This window comes from Polypterus senegalus, chromosome 2 (assembly GCF_016835505.1).
Source record: "Polypterus senegalus isolate Bchr_013 chromosome 2, ASM1683550v1, whole genome shotgun sequence".
Lineage (NCBI taxonomy): Eukaryota > Metazoa > Chordata > Cladistia > Polypteriformes > Polypteridae > Polypterus > Polypterus senegalus.
This window is the reverse complement of record NC_053155.1, coordinates 260,849,714-260,865,046: the sequence shown is the minus strand read 5'-3', so window position 1 is coordinate 260,865,046 and position 15,333 is coordinate 260,849,714. Positions and strand designations below refer to the sequence as shown.

The following is a 15,333-nucleotide window of genomic DNA, read 5'->3' as shown; positions in this document are numbered from 1 at the left end:
CATAGTCCATGTTGTGTGTATTTTCATAGGAGAATGTGGTCTTCATGTTATGATTACTGAGAAACAGTTCAAATTTTGTGATGTAAAATTAAAAATGCATTTGTTTATTGTTAAATAAATGAGAACCTTAAAGATCTGAGCTTTTAAGGTCTTGTGGTAGATTTATGTTGCCCTATTGTGCCGTTTAGCCTACTTTCTGTATGTGCATACCTTGCATCAGTATTGACTTGTTTATAATTGAAAACATACTTGATCAATGAATTGTATCATTTCAGAGCCACACAGAGGATTTCATATTGCTTTCAAGATGCTGGATGTTGATGGCAATGAGCATGTCGATAAAAATGAATTTTTAAAGGTATGTTACTGTGATAAATATGATTTTTTATGTATCAGCATTATGTTTTATTGTGTAGCATATCTGAAATGATAAATGTGCTGATGTCGAATTTATTTTGAGACAAAATACACAGGAAACAGCAGTTTTATACAAAACCCATAAAATGATTTGAAGTGAGTTACTGGAGTTCCTACAAGATCATTTATTTTAAATTGGGCTGTCAGTGGGTTGTGGGGGACCAATTCAGTAAAAGTAGACACCATCAGTCTAGGCTTGTCTTGGAGCTGACGATACCTTCCCTTTTAGCTTTTGGTGAAGCAACATCTAATCTCACAGCTACATTTTCAGACCCACAATTCCCATTACCGGGACAAATTGGCATTATGGAGGTGATTGAGGGGACTGGGCGGTCTCATGGTCTGGAATCCCTACAGATTTTATTTTTTCTCCAGCCGTCTGGAGTTTTTTTTTGTTTTTTCTGTGCCCCTGGCCATTGAACCTTACTCTTATTCGATGTTAATGTTGATTTATTTTTTATAATTATGTCTTTCATTTTTCTATTCTTTAATATGTAAAGCACTTTGAGCTACTGTTTGTATGAAAATGTGCTATATAAATAAATGTTGTTGTTGTTGTTGTTGATATACACATGCATATTGTTGTAGTGTGTTTCTCCTCTTGAATTTTATAAAAACAAAATACCAAAGTACAAAAATCTCTTTAAATCATTCGTACTTGCTGTATCACACATCTTAAGAGAGGTTGAGGGATGGCCCTATAAACCATCTTTCCAGTGTAGTAGTTGTGCTTGTTTATCCAAAACATACACAAGCTCTGTAATCATTCTTCTGCTGCTTACCTGGATTAGTAACAAAAGAATAAAGTAAATGGATACCCTTGTATCATCAAAGTAATTTTTGCACCCAAATATCTGTCCAAACAAAAAAAAAGTTGCTACAAACTTTTTTTTTTTTTTTAATTATTTTTCATTAGCTGAACTGGAACTACTATATTTAAGGAAACCATTTAAACTGGAGCAGAACAGGAAATTTTCCTTTAGGGAACATACTCTGATGCAGTACTATCTGAATATTCTCTCCATCTCCATCTTCTACAAGCTCATATAATACTTACTAAAACGGGAAATGAATGTATGTAGTGTGTGAGTTTGACTGAGGTTTATTTTTTATTTTTCAAATGCCCTTCTGTAATCAATAATTAACAGTGTTTGGCATTTGCAAATCTTGCAAATTAAACACAGTGTGTAATTTGCATAGTACTGGCAATACAGTATAATCATTCAAATCATTCATTTTTTTTCATTTCACTTTTTTCTTTGTGAAAGTTTGACTTAACTGAATGTTTGACTAGTTCAGTTTCAGCCTAAATTGTATAAAAAACAAACATCAGAGCTATAATTGCTCCTTTTAAATTTCTGTTTAGTATACTTTTTCATTATTTTTCAGGATAAGTCTGGTCTCTGCATTAGTACAGTTTTGGATTTTCTTCAGGACCTTCACTGCTTCTCTAAAACAGTATATGACATATTCTGTGGAAATCTACAAACATTTTTACATTGTTTCTGTGTGTTTGTTGAATCAAATTGTAGGCGGTAAGGCCACTCGGACAAATACTTTTGTCCATATTTTATATTCTGTTCTTTTTGAAAACTGATCTCTGTCATGAATTTTTCTTGCACAACTCGGTCTTCAACAATTACAATTTCCAAATTACTAGACTTTAATATATATATATATATATATATATATATATATATACTGTGTATATATTTATATATATATATATATATATATATATACAGTATATATACTGTATATTAAAGTATCTATACTAATAAAAGGCAAAGCCCTCACTCACTCATTGACTGACTGACTCATCACTAATTCTCCAACTTCCCGTGTAGGTAGAAGGCTGACATTTGGCAGGCTCATTCCTTACAGCTTACTTACAAAAGTTGGGTAGATTTCATTTCGAAATTCTACGCGTAATGGTCATAACTGGAAGCTATTTTTCTGCATATGCTGTAATGGAGTTGAGCTTGAAAGCCGTGGGGGGCGGAGTTTCGTGTGACATCATCACGCCTCCCACGTAATCACGTGAACTGACTGTCAACGCACTACGTAGAAAACTAGGAAGAGCTCCAAAACGCGCTGAAGAAAAGATGCATTATATAATTGAGAAGGCAGCGAAACAATAAGAAGTGAGCGAGTGACATATACTACCATATTCATGAGTGCTGCTACTTCGGAAACAAAGCACGGTGTAAACCTGAAGTTTAAATTAAGTTCATAGACACACTGCCGCTGGCGTTTGACATGCCCACGGGTAATGCGGGATACAAGTTTAATGGGAGGATGCAGGATATAAACGAGAGTTCTGATCACTTTGTAACTAAGTTAAAATTGCACGTGAACGGCTGTATTTATGCAAATTCTGAGAGACTGTGTTTGTGGGGGATTGACAGTTAAGGCGGGTGGGGAAGTCACGTCATCATATCCCCTCCCATTCACCTAATTTCGCTCTGAGCTGAACTCCGCAGCCAACGCAGTCTTACAGCAGTGACTTTGTGACGCTGCTACCAAATACTCACAGAAAAATCCACAAGTTAATACACACGCTGTCTCTAGAGTTTCTCCACACTGAATCCTCCAGGCACTACTTACAAAAGGTTACATTGACAATCGCATAGCTGAGAAACTTCAATGCATTTAATCACAGTTTCAATTACAAGCAAAGGGGAACTTCTGTCAATGCATGATTTCCTGGTACACCGATTACATTGATCAGCGCTTCCCAAAACCTGAGTATATAAAGACGGCGTTGGAATATATAATGTAAATGCTGGAATATATAAAGTCAAAACTTAAATATATAAAGTCAGCGTCGGAATATATAAAGTCAGCGCTTGAATATATAAAGTCAAATCTTGAATATATAAAGTCAGCGTCGGAATATATTGTCACGCTTCGGACACAGATTTGCACAGAGAACACAGGAGGTCGTAGAAACAAGAAGGATTTTTATTGAAACACTGCAAACACATGAGCTTAAACGTGCTCCATGACAAGTCAGAGATGACAGTTCCGCTAGGAGCAGAGAGAGAGAGAGATCAAAGCAAGCAAACAATCAATTTTCAACTGACAGGCTCTGCACAAGGCTTTTAAGTTAGCGGAGTATCGCGCGAGGTTTGCATTACGCGTTATAGCGCAAGTGAGAAAGTAAAGAGCAATGTGAGGGTAGTCTGTGTTTCAGGGGTTGTGGTTTGCCCAGTGGCGTCTGTATCTTCTTGGGGTGCGATCAGCCCTCCAGCTCACACCCTCCCCCTCAGCTTTATTCACATTCCCGTGAATCAAGCGACTCACTGTACCAGGTTCATTTAGTCGTGATAATACGTCTGCGTTGACGTGTTCAGAACCTGGCCGATGTTTTACTGTGAAACGGTAAGGTTGTAAGCCCAGAAACCATCTCATGAGGCGAGAGTTTGTATCTTTCTGTCGGTATAACCATAGAAGTGGAGCATGATCAGTTACCAAAGTGAAGTTTCGTCCCCACAAGTAATAGCGAAGCCCTCCAGCTCACAATATAAAGTAAGCGCTGGAATATATAAAGACAAAACTTCAATATATAAAGTCATCGTCGGAATATACAAAGTCAGTGCTGAAATATCCATCCATTTCCCAACCCGTTGAATCCGACCACAGGGTCACGGGAATCTCCTGGAGCCAATCCCAGCCAACACTGGGCGCAAGGCAGGAACCAATCCTGGGCAGGGCACATGCATCATTTTCAAAACATTAACCGAACAGTGTTTTTTTAATTTATTTTTATTTTTGTTAACTTACTTCAGTTCAGAGTCGTTTCAATCAATATATTTTGACTTTGACTTTATATATTCAGGAATGAGTTTATATACTCCGATGTTGACTTTATATAATCAGGAATGACTTTATAAATTCCGACGCTGACTTTATATATTCAGGTTTTGACTTTATATATTCCAGTGATGACTTTATATATTCAACTTTTGACTTTATATATTCAGAAACAAGTTTGACTTTATATATACTGACGCTGACTTTATATATTCGGGAATGACTTTATATATTAAAGTTTTGACTTTATATATTCTGACACCGACTTTATATATTCAGAAAATCAATGTATTTGCCTGTTTCGCACCCCATAATATATGTGTGTGTGTGTGTATATATATACACATGTATATATATATATGTGTATATATATATATATATATATATATATATATATATATATGCCAGCAACACTCATGACAATGACAAAACAATTACGTTGTCAATCATGTTACGTTATTATTAAAATGTTTCCTTTTCTTTTACTTCTCGCTGCTGCGGTATTTTGCTATATATATATATATATATATATATATATATATATATATATATATATATATATATATAGATATAGATATATATAGATATGACAACAACACTCATATCAATGACAAAACAATTACATTAACAATCATGTTACGTTATTTTTAAAATTTTTCCTTTTCTTTTTCATAACTTCTTTTACACACTACTTCTCCGCTGCGAAGCGCGGGTATTCTGCTAGTATTATATATAGCACAATGTGTATCAAAGTGCTTTACAACATGTCAAAGAGAAAGTTGCATGAAAAAGGAAACAAATTTGATTAGGCTATAATATTAAAGAATAACGAACAAAGAAAGAAAAAAAAACTGAATCAAAATGATCTTAAAAGTAGATAAATATCAAGTAGAAGAGTAGCATCCTTATATACACTGTCATGATGTAAGTCTCTAAACATGAGTCTGGTGGCCAGGAGGACAGAAAAAAAACAAAAAATAATATAGTTGGAGAGAGAGGTTTGGGCATATGTGCAGATTACATCTTGTTGCTGCACCCACCACATCACCCCTGGATTGGGACCCGAATGCAGCCATGCAACAAGTGACATCTCAGCACCACATTGGAACTGTTTGAGGTTTTTTCACAGTGGCTGGAGTGCCAATCCTGCCACCAATCAGAGTTTTCCTTGTATATTGGAGGACCTGCTTTCAGGCCTGGATGAAGATTAACATCATACCCAGGACGAAGCAGTTGCAAGTTAAGGGCCTTGTCACTTGTGGTGTTTATGGGATTCAAACTGGTAACCTTCCTATTGCTGGCGCAGATCCCTCTAGTTAGGTTGAAGGGAAAAAAAACGGAAAAAGAACCAACAAATTGAAATCTGCACAGGTGGCTGCATGGTGCCTTGATCAGGTGGTGGTGGCGGCGGCAACACGGATCGCTAGCACAGAACAACCAGAAAAGAATACTGTATAGAGAAACATAGAGATTAGTAAGATAGCAGATCCCTGAAGAATATGATAATTCTATGTCAGTATGGTCTATTAGGAGTATAACTATAATGTAGTTATAAAAAAGCCAACATAAAACAATAGTTTTTTTAGAAGGTTTTTTTTTTTCTTCCACAGTATTAGCCTGGCGAGTTTCTGTCTGTAAAACATTCCTTGTTTTAGGTGCATAACAGTAAAAGGCCACCTCAACATTTCTTTTAAGCTTGGCTCTTGGAGTTATAAGCAGACCACCTCTATAGAGCAAGATTATGTAAGGCTCTTTAAACCATTAGTAGTATTTTAAAGTGATTCTAAATGACATGGCTGACTAGTGTAACAACATTAAAACTGGTGAGATGTACTCAGATTTTCTTTTTCAATTTATTTCCATCTTTTCTTTTATTAGTTATTGAATTCTAGGTATTTATCATCACTGCTTTCTGACTTCAGTAATTTTTTATTTTTCAAGTTTGTTGTCTTCCTTTCTTAATGCAGTTCTTAGCTTTTCTTCTTTGTTTATGTGGTATACTCCTCTTTTCTACATTTCTACATGAAAGACAAGTATTATTATTTTTGGTATTCTCATCCCCCTGTGCTAATCATAAGCTTTAATTCTTAGTAGCTACCATTTTTTGTTTCTGTACATAAACTCTTCTTTCTCAACCCAGCTATTTCTTGGGTATTCATAACTGGTCCTCTCATTGGACGCATTCCCATTTTTTTTGATTCCAAAATATCAGTTAGTTAGCTTCATAGTAATTTAATAATACACTTGAGAGTCGAGTCGATCTACACTTGAAATTAAAAGAATAAAGCAGAATCTCTGTAGAACTCAGCAAACTTAGCAGCTTGCTGTGATGTTCAGAAATGTACACTAAAATGATGCATGCTGCATGATTTAATTTTAGGTGAAGTTGCTTCAACAGACAATATATATTACTTATTCTCTTTTTAATTGGAAAAGCTCTGAATGCTGCTATTGCTTATTTTCTAATATTATGATTTTTGGTAGAAACTGAGCTTATACTAATGTTTTTAAGAAATCATGTGCTCGACTTTGTGTCGTGATATGTTTGTACATTATGCTAAAGAAATATTTTACTGTAAGCAAAATCTTCTACTTTGTTTCATTATCAAGGAACTACCTGTATGTCTCCAGAGTGTCTCATATTTGACAAGCAAATACTATAATACTATAAAAAGCATTAGTTTTAATAAGAAATCAGTAGCAAAGCAGCAAAAATGTAATATACTTATGTCTGTTATAATTTACACAATAATTCTGACTTTGTTTTGCTGTATATCACCTCTTACTGTCAGTTAACTCCTATGAAGAGTTAATTGTTTTTCATTCCAACCTCTATTCTAACGTTTAGTGCTTCCTTTTGATTTATCTTAGATTTAAATTATTTTCTAGTTTGCTTTTTACCATGAATATTTATTCTTATCTGCATTATAAAGTGCTTTATGATTTGGACTGTTATAAAAGCATCTATATAAAATAAACAGACTAACTGTAGCTAAAACTTTGGATAAAATGTTTCTACTGTGAATGAACAGAATAAATGGAACTGTCGCAATATAGTTTATTTATTTAGCTTTTATTTATTGCATATGAATTCATCCTATGTTTGTATAACGTGTTTTATTCTTTTATTCCAACTCCAAATTTATTTATTTATTTTTTTATTCACAAATGTATTTTTTATTTAGAAAGGAGGCTGATGTAACTGCCTTTCCCTCACCTATTTAATATAGATATGCTAGTAATCATATGAACAACTCTTTTGTGTTTTAAAATGTAATATATGTGTTGCCATCTCATTAACTGTGGTGGATACTGTCAAAAGAAAATTTGCTTTTTTTTCCATCACCTTGTGATTTTTGTTAATTGTTAATGTAAATTCCCTTGTTTCATTAATGCTTTCCATTAATATTGGATGCAGATGTTTCCAAGAGGTATGTAAACAATTGATATTCCCTAACAAAGATCTTTTAGTCTGCATATCATTTCTCAAAAGATGACGTATTTTTCTGTCCAGTGCAGCAGTATAAGAAATCAAGTGAGTTGATCCACTTCCTGTTATAAAATGCAAAGTGTTTTTATGGCATGATAATCTTTTCCTCTCCCTACTTTTTTATGTTTTCAGTGGTTCTCCTGTATTAAAAACTGCTTTCCCAGGTTACATTGCTTTTGATAAGATGTTGCAGTGAGTCTTAGTGTTCTATGTGCTGCAGACCAGTGGTGTCAAACTTAGATTATGAGTCCTTACCACTCTCTTTATTAAGTGAGTTGAAGTGAACTTGACCTTTATTGCCAGGCAGCATCGTGTTTAGGAATTTCTGTTGGTGATACAACCATACAGAGAACAAGGTAAATACAATTAAACAACACAATATACAATGCAGTGCATGACACCATCACATTATGTACAGTAGGTGTAGAAATTTATTGCACAAAAATTAAATATATGAAATATTATAGTAAAGTAGAATTGCACTCCCACCTAGTAACATACAAAATAAGTCCTTTTAAAACAAACACAAAATAAACTTAATTTTGATTGGATGTAGGACTTTAAGAAATGAGGAAAGGACCAAGATGATTCAGACACTGTGTTCAATTAGAGGAAAGGAACTGTTCACATGTCTAGTAGTTCTCGTCTTTAGTAACTGGTAACCTTTTCTCAATAATAAAAATAAAAGAGTTGGTTGAATGGGTGAGTGTAGTCACATTGCCATACCAGACTATTATGGAGAAAGTGAGGATGCTTTTAATAACAGCTTGATAAAACTGTACCATTTTTGATTGATACAGGAAAACCATACACTGCTGAGCATTTTGTGATAAGCACAGTTATGTTTTCTTCCCAGTTTAGATTATGAGTGAAAATTGAAATGATTCCACGCTGCTGACAGTGACATAATTTATGACTAGGGGTGCAGAAGGTGTTACTTCTACTGTATTTATAGAATTCAAGTTAAAATTGTTGATGGTGCACCAGCTGGCCCGCCGATCCACCCCCATCCTATATGGCACCTTATCTTCCATCTGCGATCAGGCCAGTCAGGATAGTGTCATCAACAAACTTCGTCAGTTTAACTGGAGATGCAGTAATTAATAACCGATACTAATGCTAAAGGAACATAGCATATTGCCATTATTTAAAGTGACTTGCATTTTAATTGTTTCGTTTTTTTAACCAGCAGCCTAACAATAATTAGATACAAAGCAGGCCAGCATTTACCATACTAACTTGATCTCATTTGCATAAGTCACCAGATTAGAAAATTAAAAAGCTCTCTCTGTATTACTCAATGAATAAAAGTATACATTCCCCCTACACACCCAGACCAATATATTATATAAAAGTGCAGACATAAGTTAAAAACATAAAGCAAGGATTTTAATGGGTTATGAGGAAAACAAAAGTAAAAAAAATTCTGTAAAAGTGAAATCATTTGAAAGTATTTATTTAATACAGACAACAGAGAAATATTAGTATTATTTAATATAGGCAGTTAGAACAAAGTGGGCCGTGGCAAGTAGTAACAACACACTTTGTTGACAGTCACTGTATGTTGCAATGCTGATACAGAACATTACAGCAGCGGCTGGAGAGCAAAACGGTATGTTGCTGTCCTCAGCCAGCCATAGCAACTGAACAAGTTGCATAACAGGCAGCAAACACTAGTTTCCTCATTACATTTGGGTTATTCATCAAGAGAATATGAGAAAAGAAAGTATAATTACTTATAAAGTTACAACTAAGTACTGTAAGAAGGTAGTAAAAATATATTTTTATTACGAAATTTGAAAATGAACTAAATACGGGACATTTGGGTGTCCCTGAAAGGTCAGTACAGGACAGGGGACAAAATGATCAAATATGGGACATGTCCCGTATATAAGGGACGTCTGGCAACACTACATTTGCACCTTTGTCCATCACATTGTGCCTGCCTCAGTAAAGTGTTAGGAAAAAACGACTGAAAATATTAATTTGTGTTGGTCTATAAAACATTTGGATGATGATCTTAGAAAATGAAAATGAACATTTTTAAAAGTGGCAAGTGTGATGAAAGCTGTAATAAGCGATTGAATTAAATAAACCTGTTTCACTAACACCTAAATAGGAATTAAGGCAAAAGTAGTCCATTTTGTTAGCAGCAATAATTTGTTTGTAATGAGGAAAGTGTCAGGAATGAAAACCTGCAACACTTCGGGATCCTAGACTGTAGATGATTGTTTTTTTTATTATTATAATTATTATTATTTATTTGCCTTTTACTAAGAAATAAAGTGCTTTGTATTGACTGATGATACTATAGTTTTTACTAAATATGTTTTTCTTTTCTTTAGTTAAAAAACATCATTGGAAATAGAAAAGAGACTAAACTTCCAAAAAATGACACAGAGGTAAGCCAAAAAATTATTTTCCTCTTTCTGACATGACTGTTGGTTTTGAACCAACTAGAAATTCATGTGATAAAGGAAAGTACATTTATACTCCTGTGGATTCAATTAATTGTACACCTTTTGCTTTTTATTTTTAGAGCTATAAAGAAGCCAGTCCAGAAATGTAAAAACTAACGCACTACCCACTCCCAGTCACTTTCACTTGGTACATCTCTCTTGTGCTGTTTATATCTGAGGACCAAATTCCACCCACATTAAAGGGTGGACACTTTTCCACTCATACTAGTCTGTGAACAGATGTTGGGTAATAAAGCAAATTAAAATGGCTTTCCTATCTTCTTAGTGGGAAGTCTGGGATAAGAATTCCACTAAGTGGTCCACCTGCTTTTATCTGCAGAGGTTTAGCAAGTTGAAGTAAAGTTAGCAAAAAGCGAATAAATCAAGGGATCGAGAATTGTGTTAGGTCTCAGTTCTAACTCGATTTTTAAAGGGGGGATTTTGTAGCTGAAATCATTTTTAGATGGACTTTATGGATTTCAAAATTGCAGTATTTCAAAAATGCTTAAATAGATGACATTATTGTTAAAAATATGTGAGTCACCGCCGTTAGAATGGCATTGCTGATGAAATTTACTTATCTGACCTACTTTGTAGAATAACAAAAATGCACAGAATCCAGTTTGTGCTTTAGGGGGGCATCTGTAGCAGAATTGGACATATGGCAGAAAATAGTCCATGTAGTTTGATCAGTCAGAGAAAACAAAATAAAAGTAGAAATACAAAGAAAAAAGCTACACAAGATGCAGCCACCACTCCCAAGTGAGAGAAAAAGAAGAAAGACACAAGCAGAAAAAAACACATCTAACTTTTTAAGTACAATAAAACAATTCATAGCATAAGAGAGTCAATTGCTTATTTTAAAATTATATTAATGAATTCTTGCCATGTTTTAAAATGTTTTGGACATATCCTCTAATATATTATGTATATTAAACATATCAAATAGAACGTCTCTTACCCAGTGAGTTACAGATGGTGGGTTGGGAGTTGAGCAGGGTAAGTCTGCGTGCTAGTAGATAGAGTAGACTATTTTAATCGATTTTTCCCTGTGCACTTTAATACCACCTAGGAGTACACTGGAAATCACTGTTAATGGGTTAGGAGTGATTGTGACACCAAGGCTGTCTGAGAAGTATGTAAAAATCTTTATCCAAAGTTATATTACATTGTTTTTTTTCCCTAAAGCATATAGACTAGTGATGCTGGAGCTAGATGGCAACACTCACAGGTTGGGGTTACCCTTGGCACATTTTGGACAATTTTAAACAAGATGAACGTGATCAATGAAAGAACTTTACTTGAATTATGGAATGCTTGGCACAAATGGAACTATAGTGTATTCTATGTATGGCAGAGGTCTGCTCCTTTTCTGACATGCTCATTGAAACGTCCCTTTTCCACCATTTCCTGTGAATGTTGAAGGGTAGATTCTTTGAACTGTTTTTATTTTTATTTGAAATGCTGTCTGAGTCTTCATCAAAACTAACCAGTATAGCCTCTCAAATAGATTTGTGTGGAAGATTTGGAAAATTGGTTAAGGTTCATTTAAATTTCAAATTTGCATATAGAAAAAAAAAGTGTAGCAGAAAAATGTAATTTGGAGCAGAACGGTTTATAAAATGCTAAAACGTTATCTACATAAAGGTCTCTTTTAAGTGTCTAGTGTTTTCCATAAGTTAAACACTGAGTGTGTTTAAGAAGGTTGAAAAGGTGATTATTGTGTATAGGAGCAACAGATAAGCGCTGTCTTGAAATGTGTTTGCATTGGTTCATTATTTTAGTAATTGGTGGCCAATTGCTGGTAAATTGATGATAGTAAGTATTGACTGGAGCACAGAGCAGGGAATAGAAAAAACATTTTTAGTAAGATTTGTTTTACATTTCAAACCACGTCAGTGTACATTCAGGATATTCTGCCAGTTTCCAAGAGTTTAATGAACATATATTTTCTACCTAGTAGTAAAGTTGAAAAGTATTACAATGCCACCTTCTACTTTAGATCTTTTTAGAGTTGCCTTTTTGATGGGTCTCTGTTTTTGAACTTCAGATGAATGATGTTATGATTGAATCTGACTTCTTATTGCACGTGTCTGTATCTACACTTTACTGCACTGTGCTTTTGTGTTCCTCAGTGTCCTGCAATATTACACCACTCCACACCCCACAGTGCTTTGTTACTAATTTAGCTAAGGAATCCACTCCTTCTTATTGAACAGATTATGTTTAGGTAGTAAACGGTGATTAGAGGTTATCAACTGAGTTACCGTAGATCCCGTTATATAAGCCGAGAATTTCATCCTAGATTTTTGGCTTGGAGTTTTGGGGTCGGTTTATACAACGAGTATCGTTTCAGATTCAAGATTTCCAGCGCAATGCCGGTTTTGCCGATGAATACGGAAGTAAATAATGACGAAACCACAGAGCCATCTTTCAAATGAAGAAGTAACTTTGCATGCCGGTACTTTAAATTAAATAAAGAATTTATTCAAAAAAGTGTTCTAGTTGTTGATTTTATTAATAAAATCTATACTAATAAAAGGCAAAGCCCTCACTCACTCACTCACTCACTCATCATCACTAATTCTCCAACTTCCCGTGTAGGTAGAAGGCTGAAATTTGGCAGGTTCATTCCTTACAGCTTCCTTGCAAAAGTTGGGCAGGTTTTATATTGAAATTCTACGCGTAATGGTCATAACTGGAAGCTGTTTTTCTCCATTTACTGTAATGGAGATGAGCTTGAACGCCGTGGGGGCGGAGTTTCGTGTGACATCATCACGCCTCCCACGTAATCACGCAGTACATAGAAAACCAGGAAGACCTCAAAAGCGCTGAAGAAAACATGCATTATATAATTGAGAAGGCAGCGAAACAATAAGAAGCGGCGAGTGACATATACAATCATATTCATGAGTTCTGCTACTTCGGAAACAAAGCACGATGTAAACCTACACTTTAAATTAAGTTCATAGACAGGCTGCGCTGGCGTTTGTAATTTAGTGCCTGCCCATATAAGGCTGTCCGTCCGTCAGCGGCAATCCAATAGCAAACTGCCACTAAATATTCACGGGTGAAGGACTGTGCTTATGGAGAGGAAGATGAGATGGTCAGGGTGGTGTTTGACACAAACTCAGCGAAACTGCGAGAGAAAGTTTTAAGTGCCAGGACTAAGGTAACATTAAATACAGCCATGGACATAGCACGAGATGGCACCAGCACAGCTGGGAACCTTCGATGCATGTACACCGGCGGCTCACGTGAACTGGCGCAGTGCACAGATAAAAGCAACAGTTCCAAAGAGCGCTGAACAAAACCAATTACACAATTGAAAAGGCAGCAAAAATATGAAGCGTCTATACATACAAGCATATTCATAAATCCAGCTACTGCGGAAACAAAGCACACGGTGGAAAAAGTCAATGTCCCGCTAAAGGAAGACAGTGTAAAAAACCCGTGCATGCAGTGTGTCAGGTCTCAGATAAAGAAGAAGACGAGCTGTTTATTGATGCAGTAAGAAACGAATCGATGAATGAAACCTGTCATCTTTACAGCGATTGACAAACACGGAATGTAACTTGAACACAACACGTCCTACAAATACGAACCTGATTGAAAGAAATAATGATAATCAAATCCTTGATGACAGCAACACTCAGTAACACTCACAAAACAAATACTGTATATTGACAGTCATGTTACGTTATTTTTAAAATGTTCCCTTTTCTTTTCTAGCTTTTTAACACACTACTTCTCCGCTGCGATACGCGGGTATATATATATGTATATATATATCCCGATCTACATACTCGAATAATGGATACTTTATTAGCCATCAATGATTGTTTTGGTAAAGCCATACTCAGTGTATTCATTAGATGAGCGGTAAAAAGTAAGAGCGAGGGAGGATGACTTATTGAGGCATGCAGGCTGTAGTGCGCGTCAACTCTATCTGAATTGCGCGATCACATTTGAAAAATATATCTTTTCAAGTTCTATTTAGTCCATATGTGTCAAACTCAAGGGCGGGCCACATCCGCCCGGCGTGTAATTATATCCGCCCGAGATCATTTTATATACTGTATTATTGTTATTAATGGCCGGGTATATGAAGCGCTGGTAACACAATAAACTACAGATCCCATAATGCAGCGCTTCAGCTGCCTTGCGAACACTTACGCGTTAATCAAGTCTAGCTTATGATGCTGCAAGTTATTGCGAAGCTAGCTCACACGATGCTGAAGAGAAAAGTTGATTCTGAAAATAGAGCCTTTAAAACCGATGGGAGGCTGAGTATATGTTTACTGAACCCGTGTGTCTCATTTGTGGAGCTAATGTGGCTGTAATTACAGAATTTAATCTAAGACGGCACTATGAGACAAAACATCAGGGTAACCTGAAAGACCTGAATGCAATGCAGAAGAATTAAATAAGAATCTGACACTTCAGCGGACGTTTTTACCCGTGCACAATCACAAAGTGATTTCAAGTGAAGCTGCTTTTATGGGAGACACAAATGCACCAGTGCAACTTGCCCCACTTTCCTGTTGCCAAGTAATGTTAAACCAAGTCGTCACTACGGTGTTCCCAAATCGCACTTTGCTGATAAACTGAGCGCACTGAGTTTGCACGGCGCTTTGGTGACTTTGAAGAACAAAAAGTCCGTCTACATGCGGCTCGAACCTTGTGCATGTTTGGTAGCACATATCTGTGTGAGAAGCTCTTCTCAGTGATAAAGACTAACAAAACAGCACACAGGAGTCGCCTCACTGATGAGCACCTGCAATCCATCCTGAGAATCTCCACAACACAGAACCTCACACCAAACAGAAACGAACCTGTGCCAAAAAGATGCCAGGCGTCCAGCTCTAAAATGACATATGAGCAAAGACAACTGAATGATTTGATTTGTTATTGCTGAAAGGAACACATTTTATTTATATTTCCAGGTTTTGTTATGCAGCATGTTCATATTTGAATTTGTATAATTTTGACAGGATATATTTTTATGGAGAGCAAAATCTTTTGGGATATTTAAAATCTAAGTTTATTTTTTATATAAAATTACATAAGAGTAAAGAAATTTGAATGTTTGTTCTTTTAACGTTTACTTTATTTCTAACTTGTATAATTTAGACAGGATATATTTTTATG

At 35.5% G+C, this 15,333-nt stretch overlaps 1 protein-coding gene across 2 annotated transcripts in view; it reads left to right on the top strand.

Annotated features, from left to right (window-relative positions):
- micu2 (mitochondrial calcium uptake 2) overlaps nt 1–15,333 on the top strand; it is a 255,931-nt gene that overhangs the window by 187,988 nt on the left and 52,610 nt on the right. For both annotated transcript variants that reach the window (XM_039745443.1, XM_039745442.1), the window contains exons 6-7: nt 276–358; nt 10,069–10,125. In XM_039745443.1, the coding sequence (XP_039601377.1) occupies nt 276–358; nt 10,069–10,125 (140 nt within the window). The remainder of the gene's footprint in view (nt 1–275; nt 359–10,068; nt 10,126–15,333) is intronic.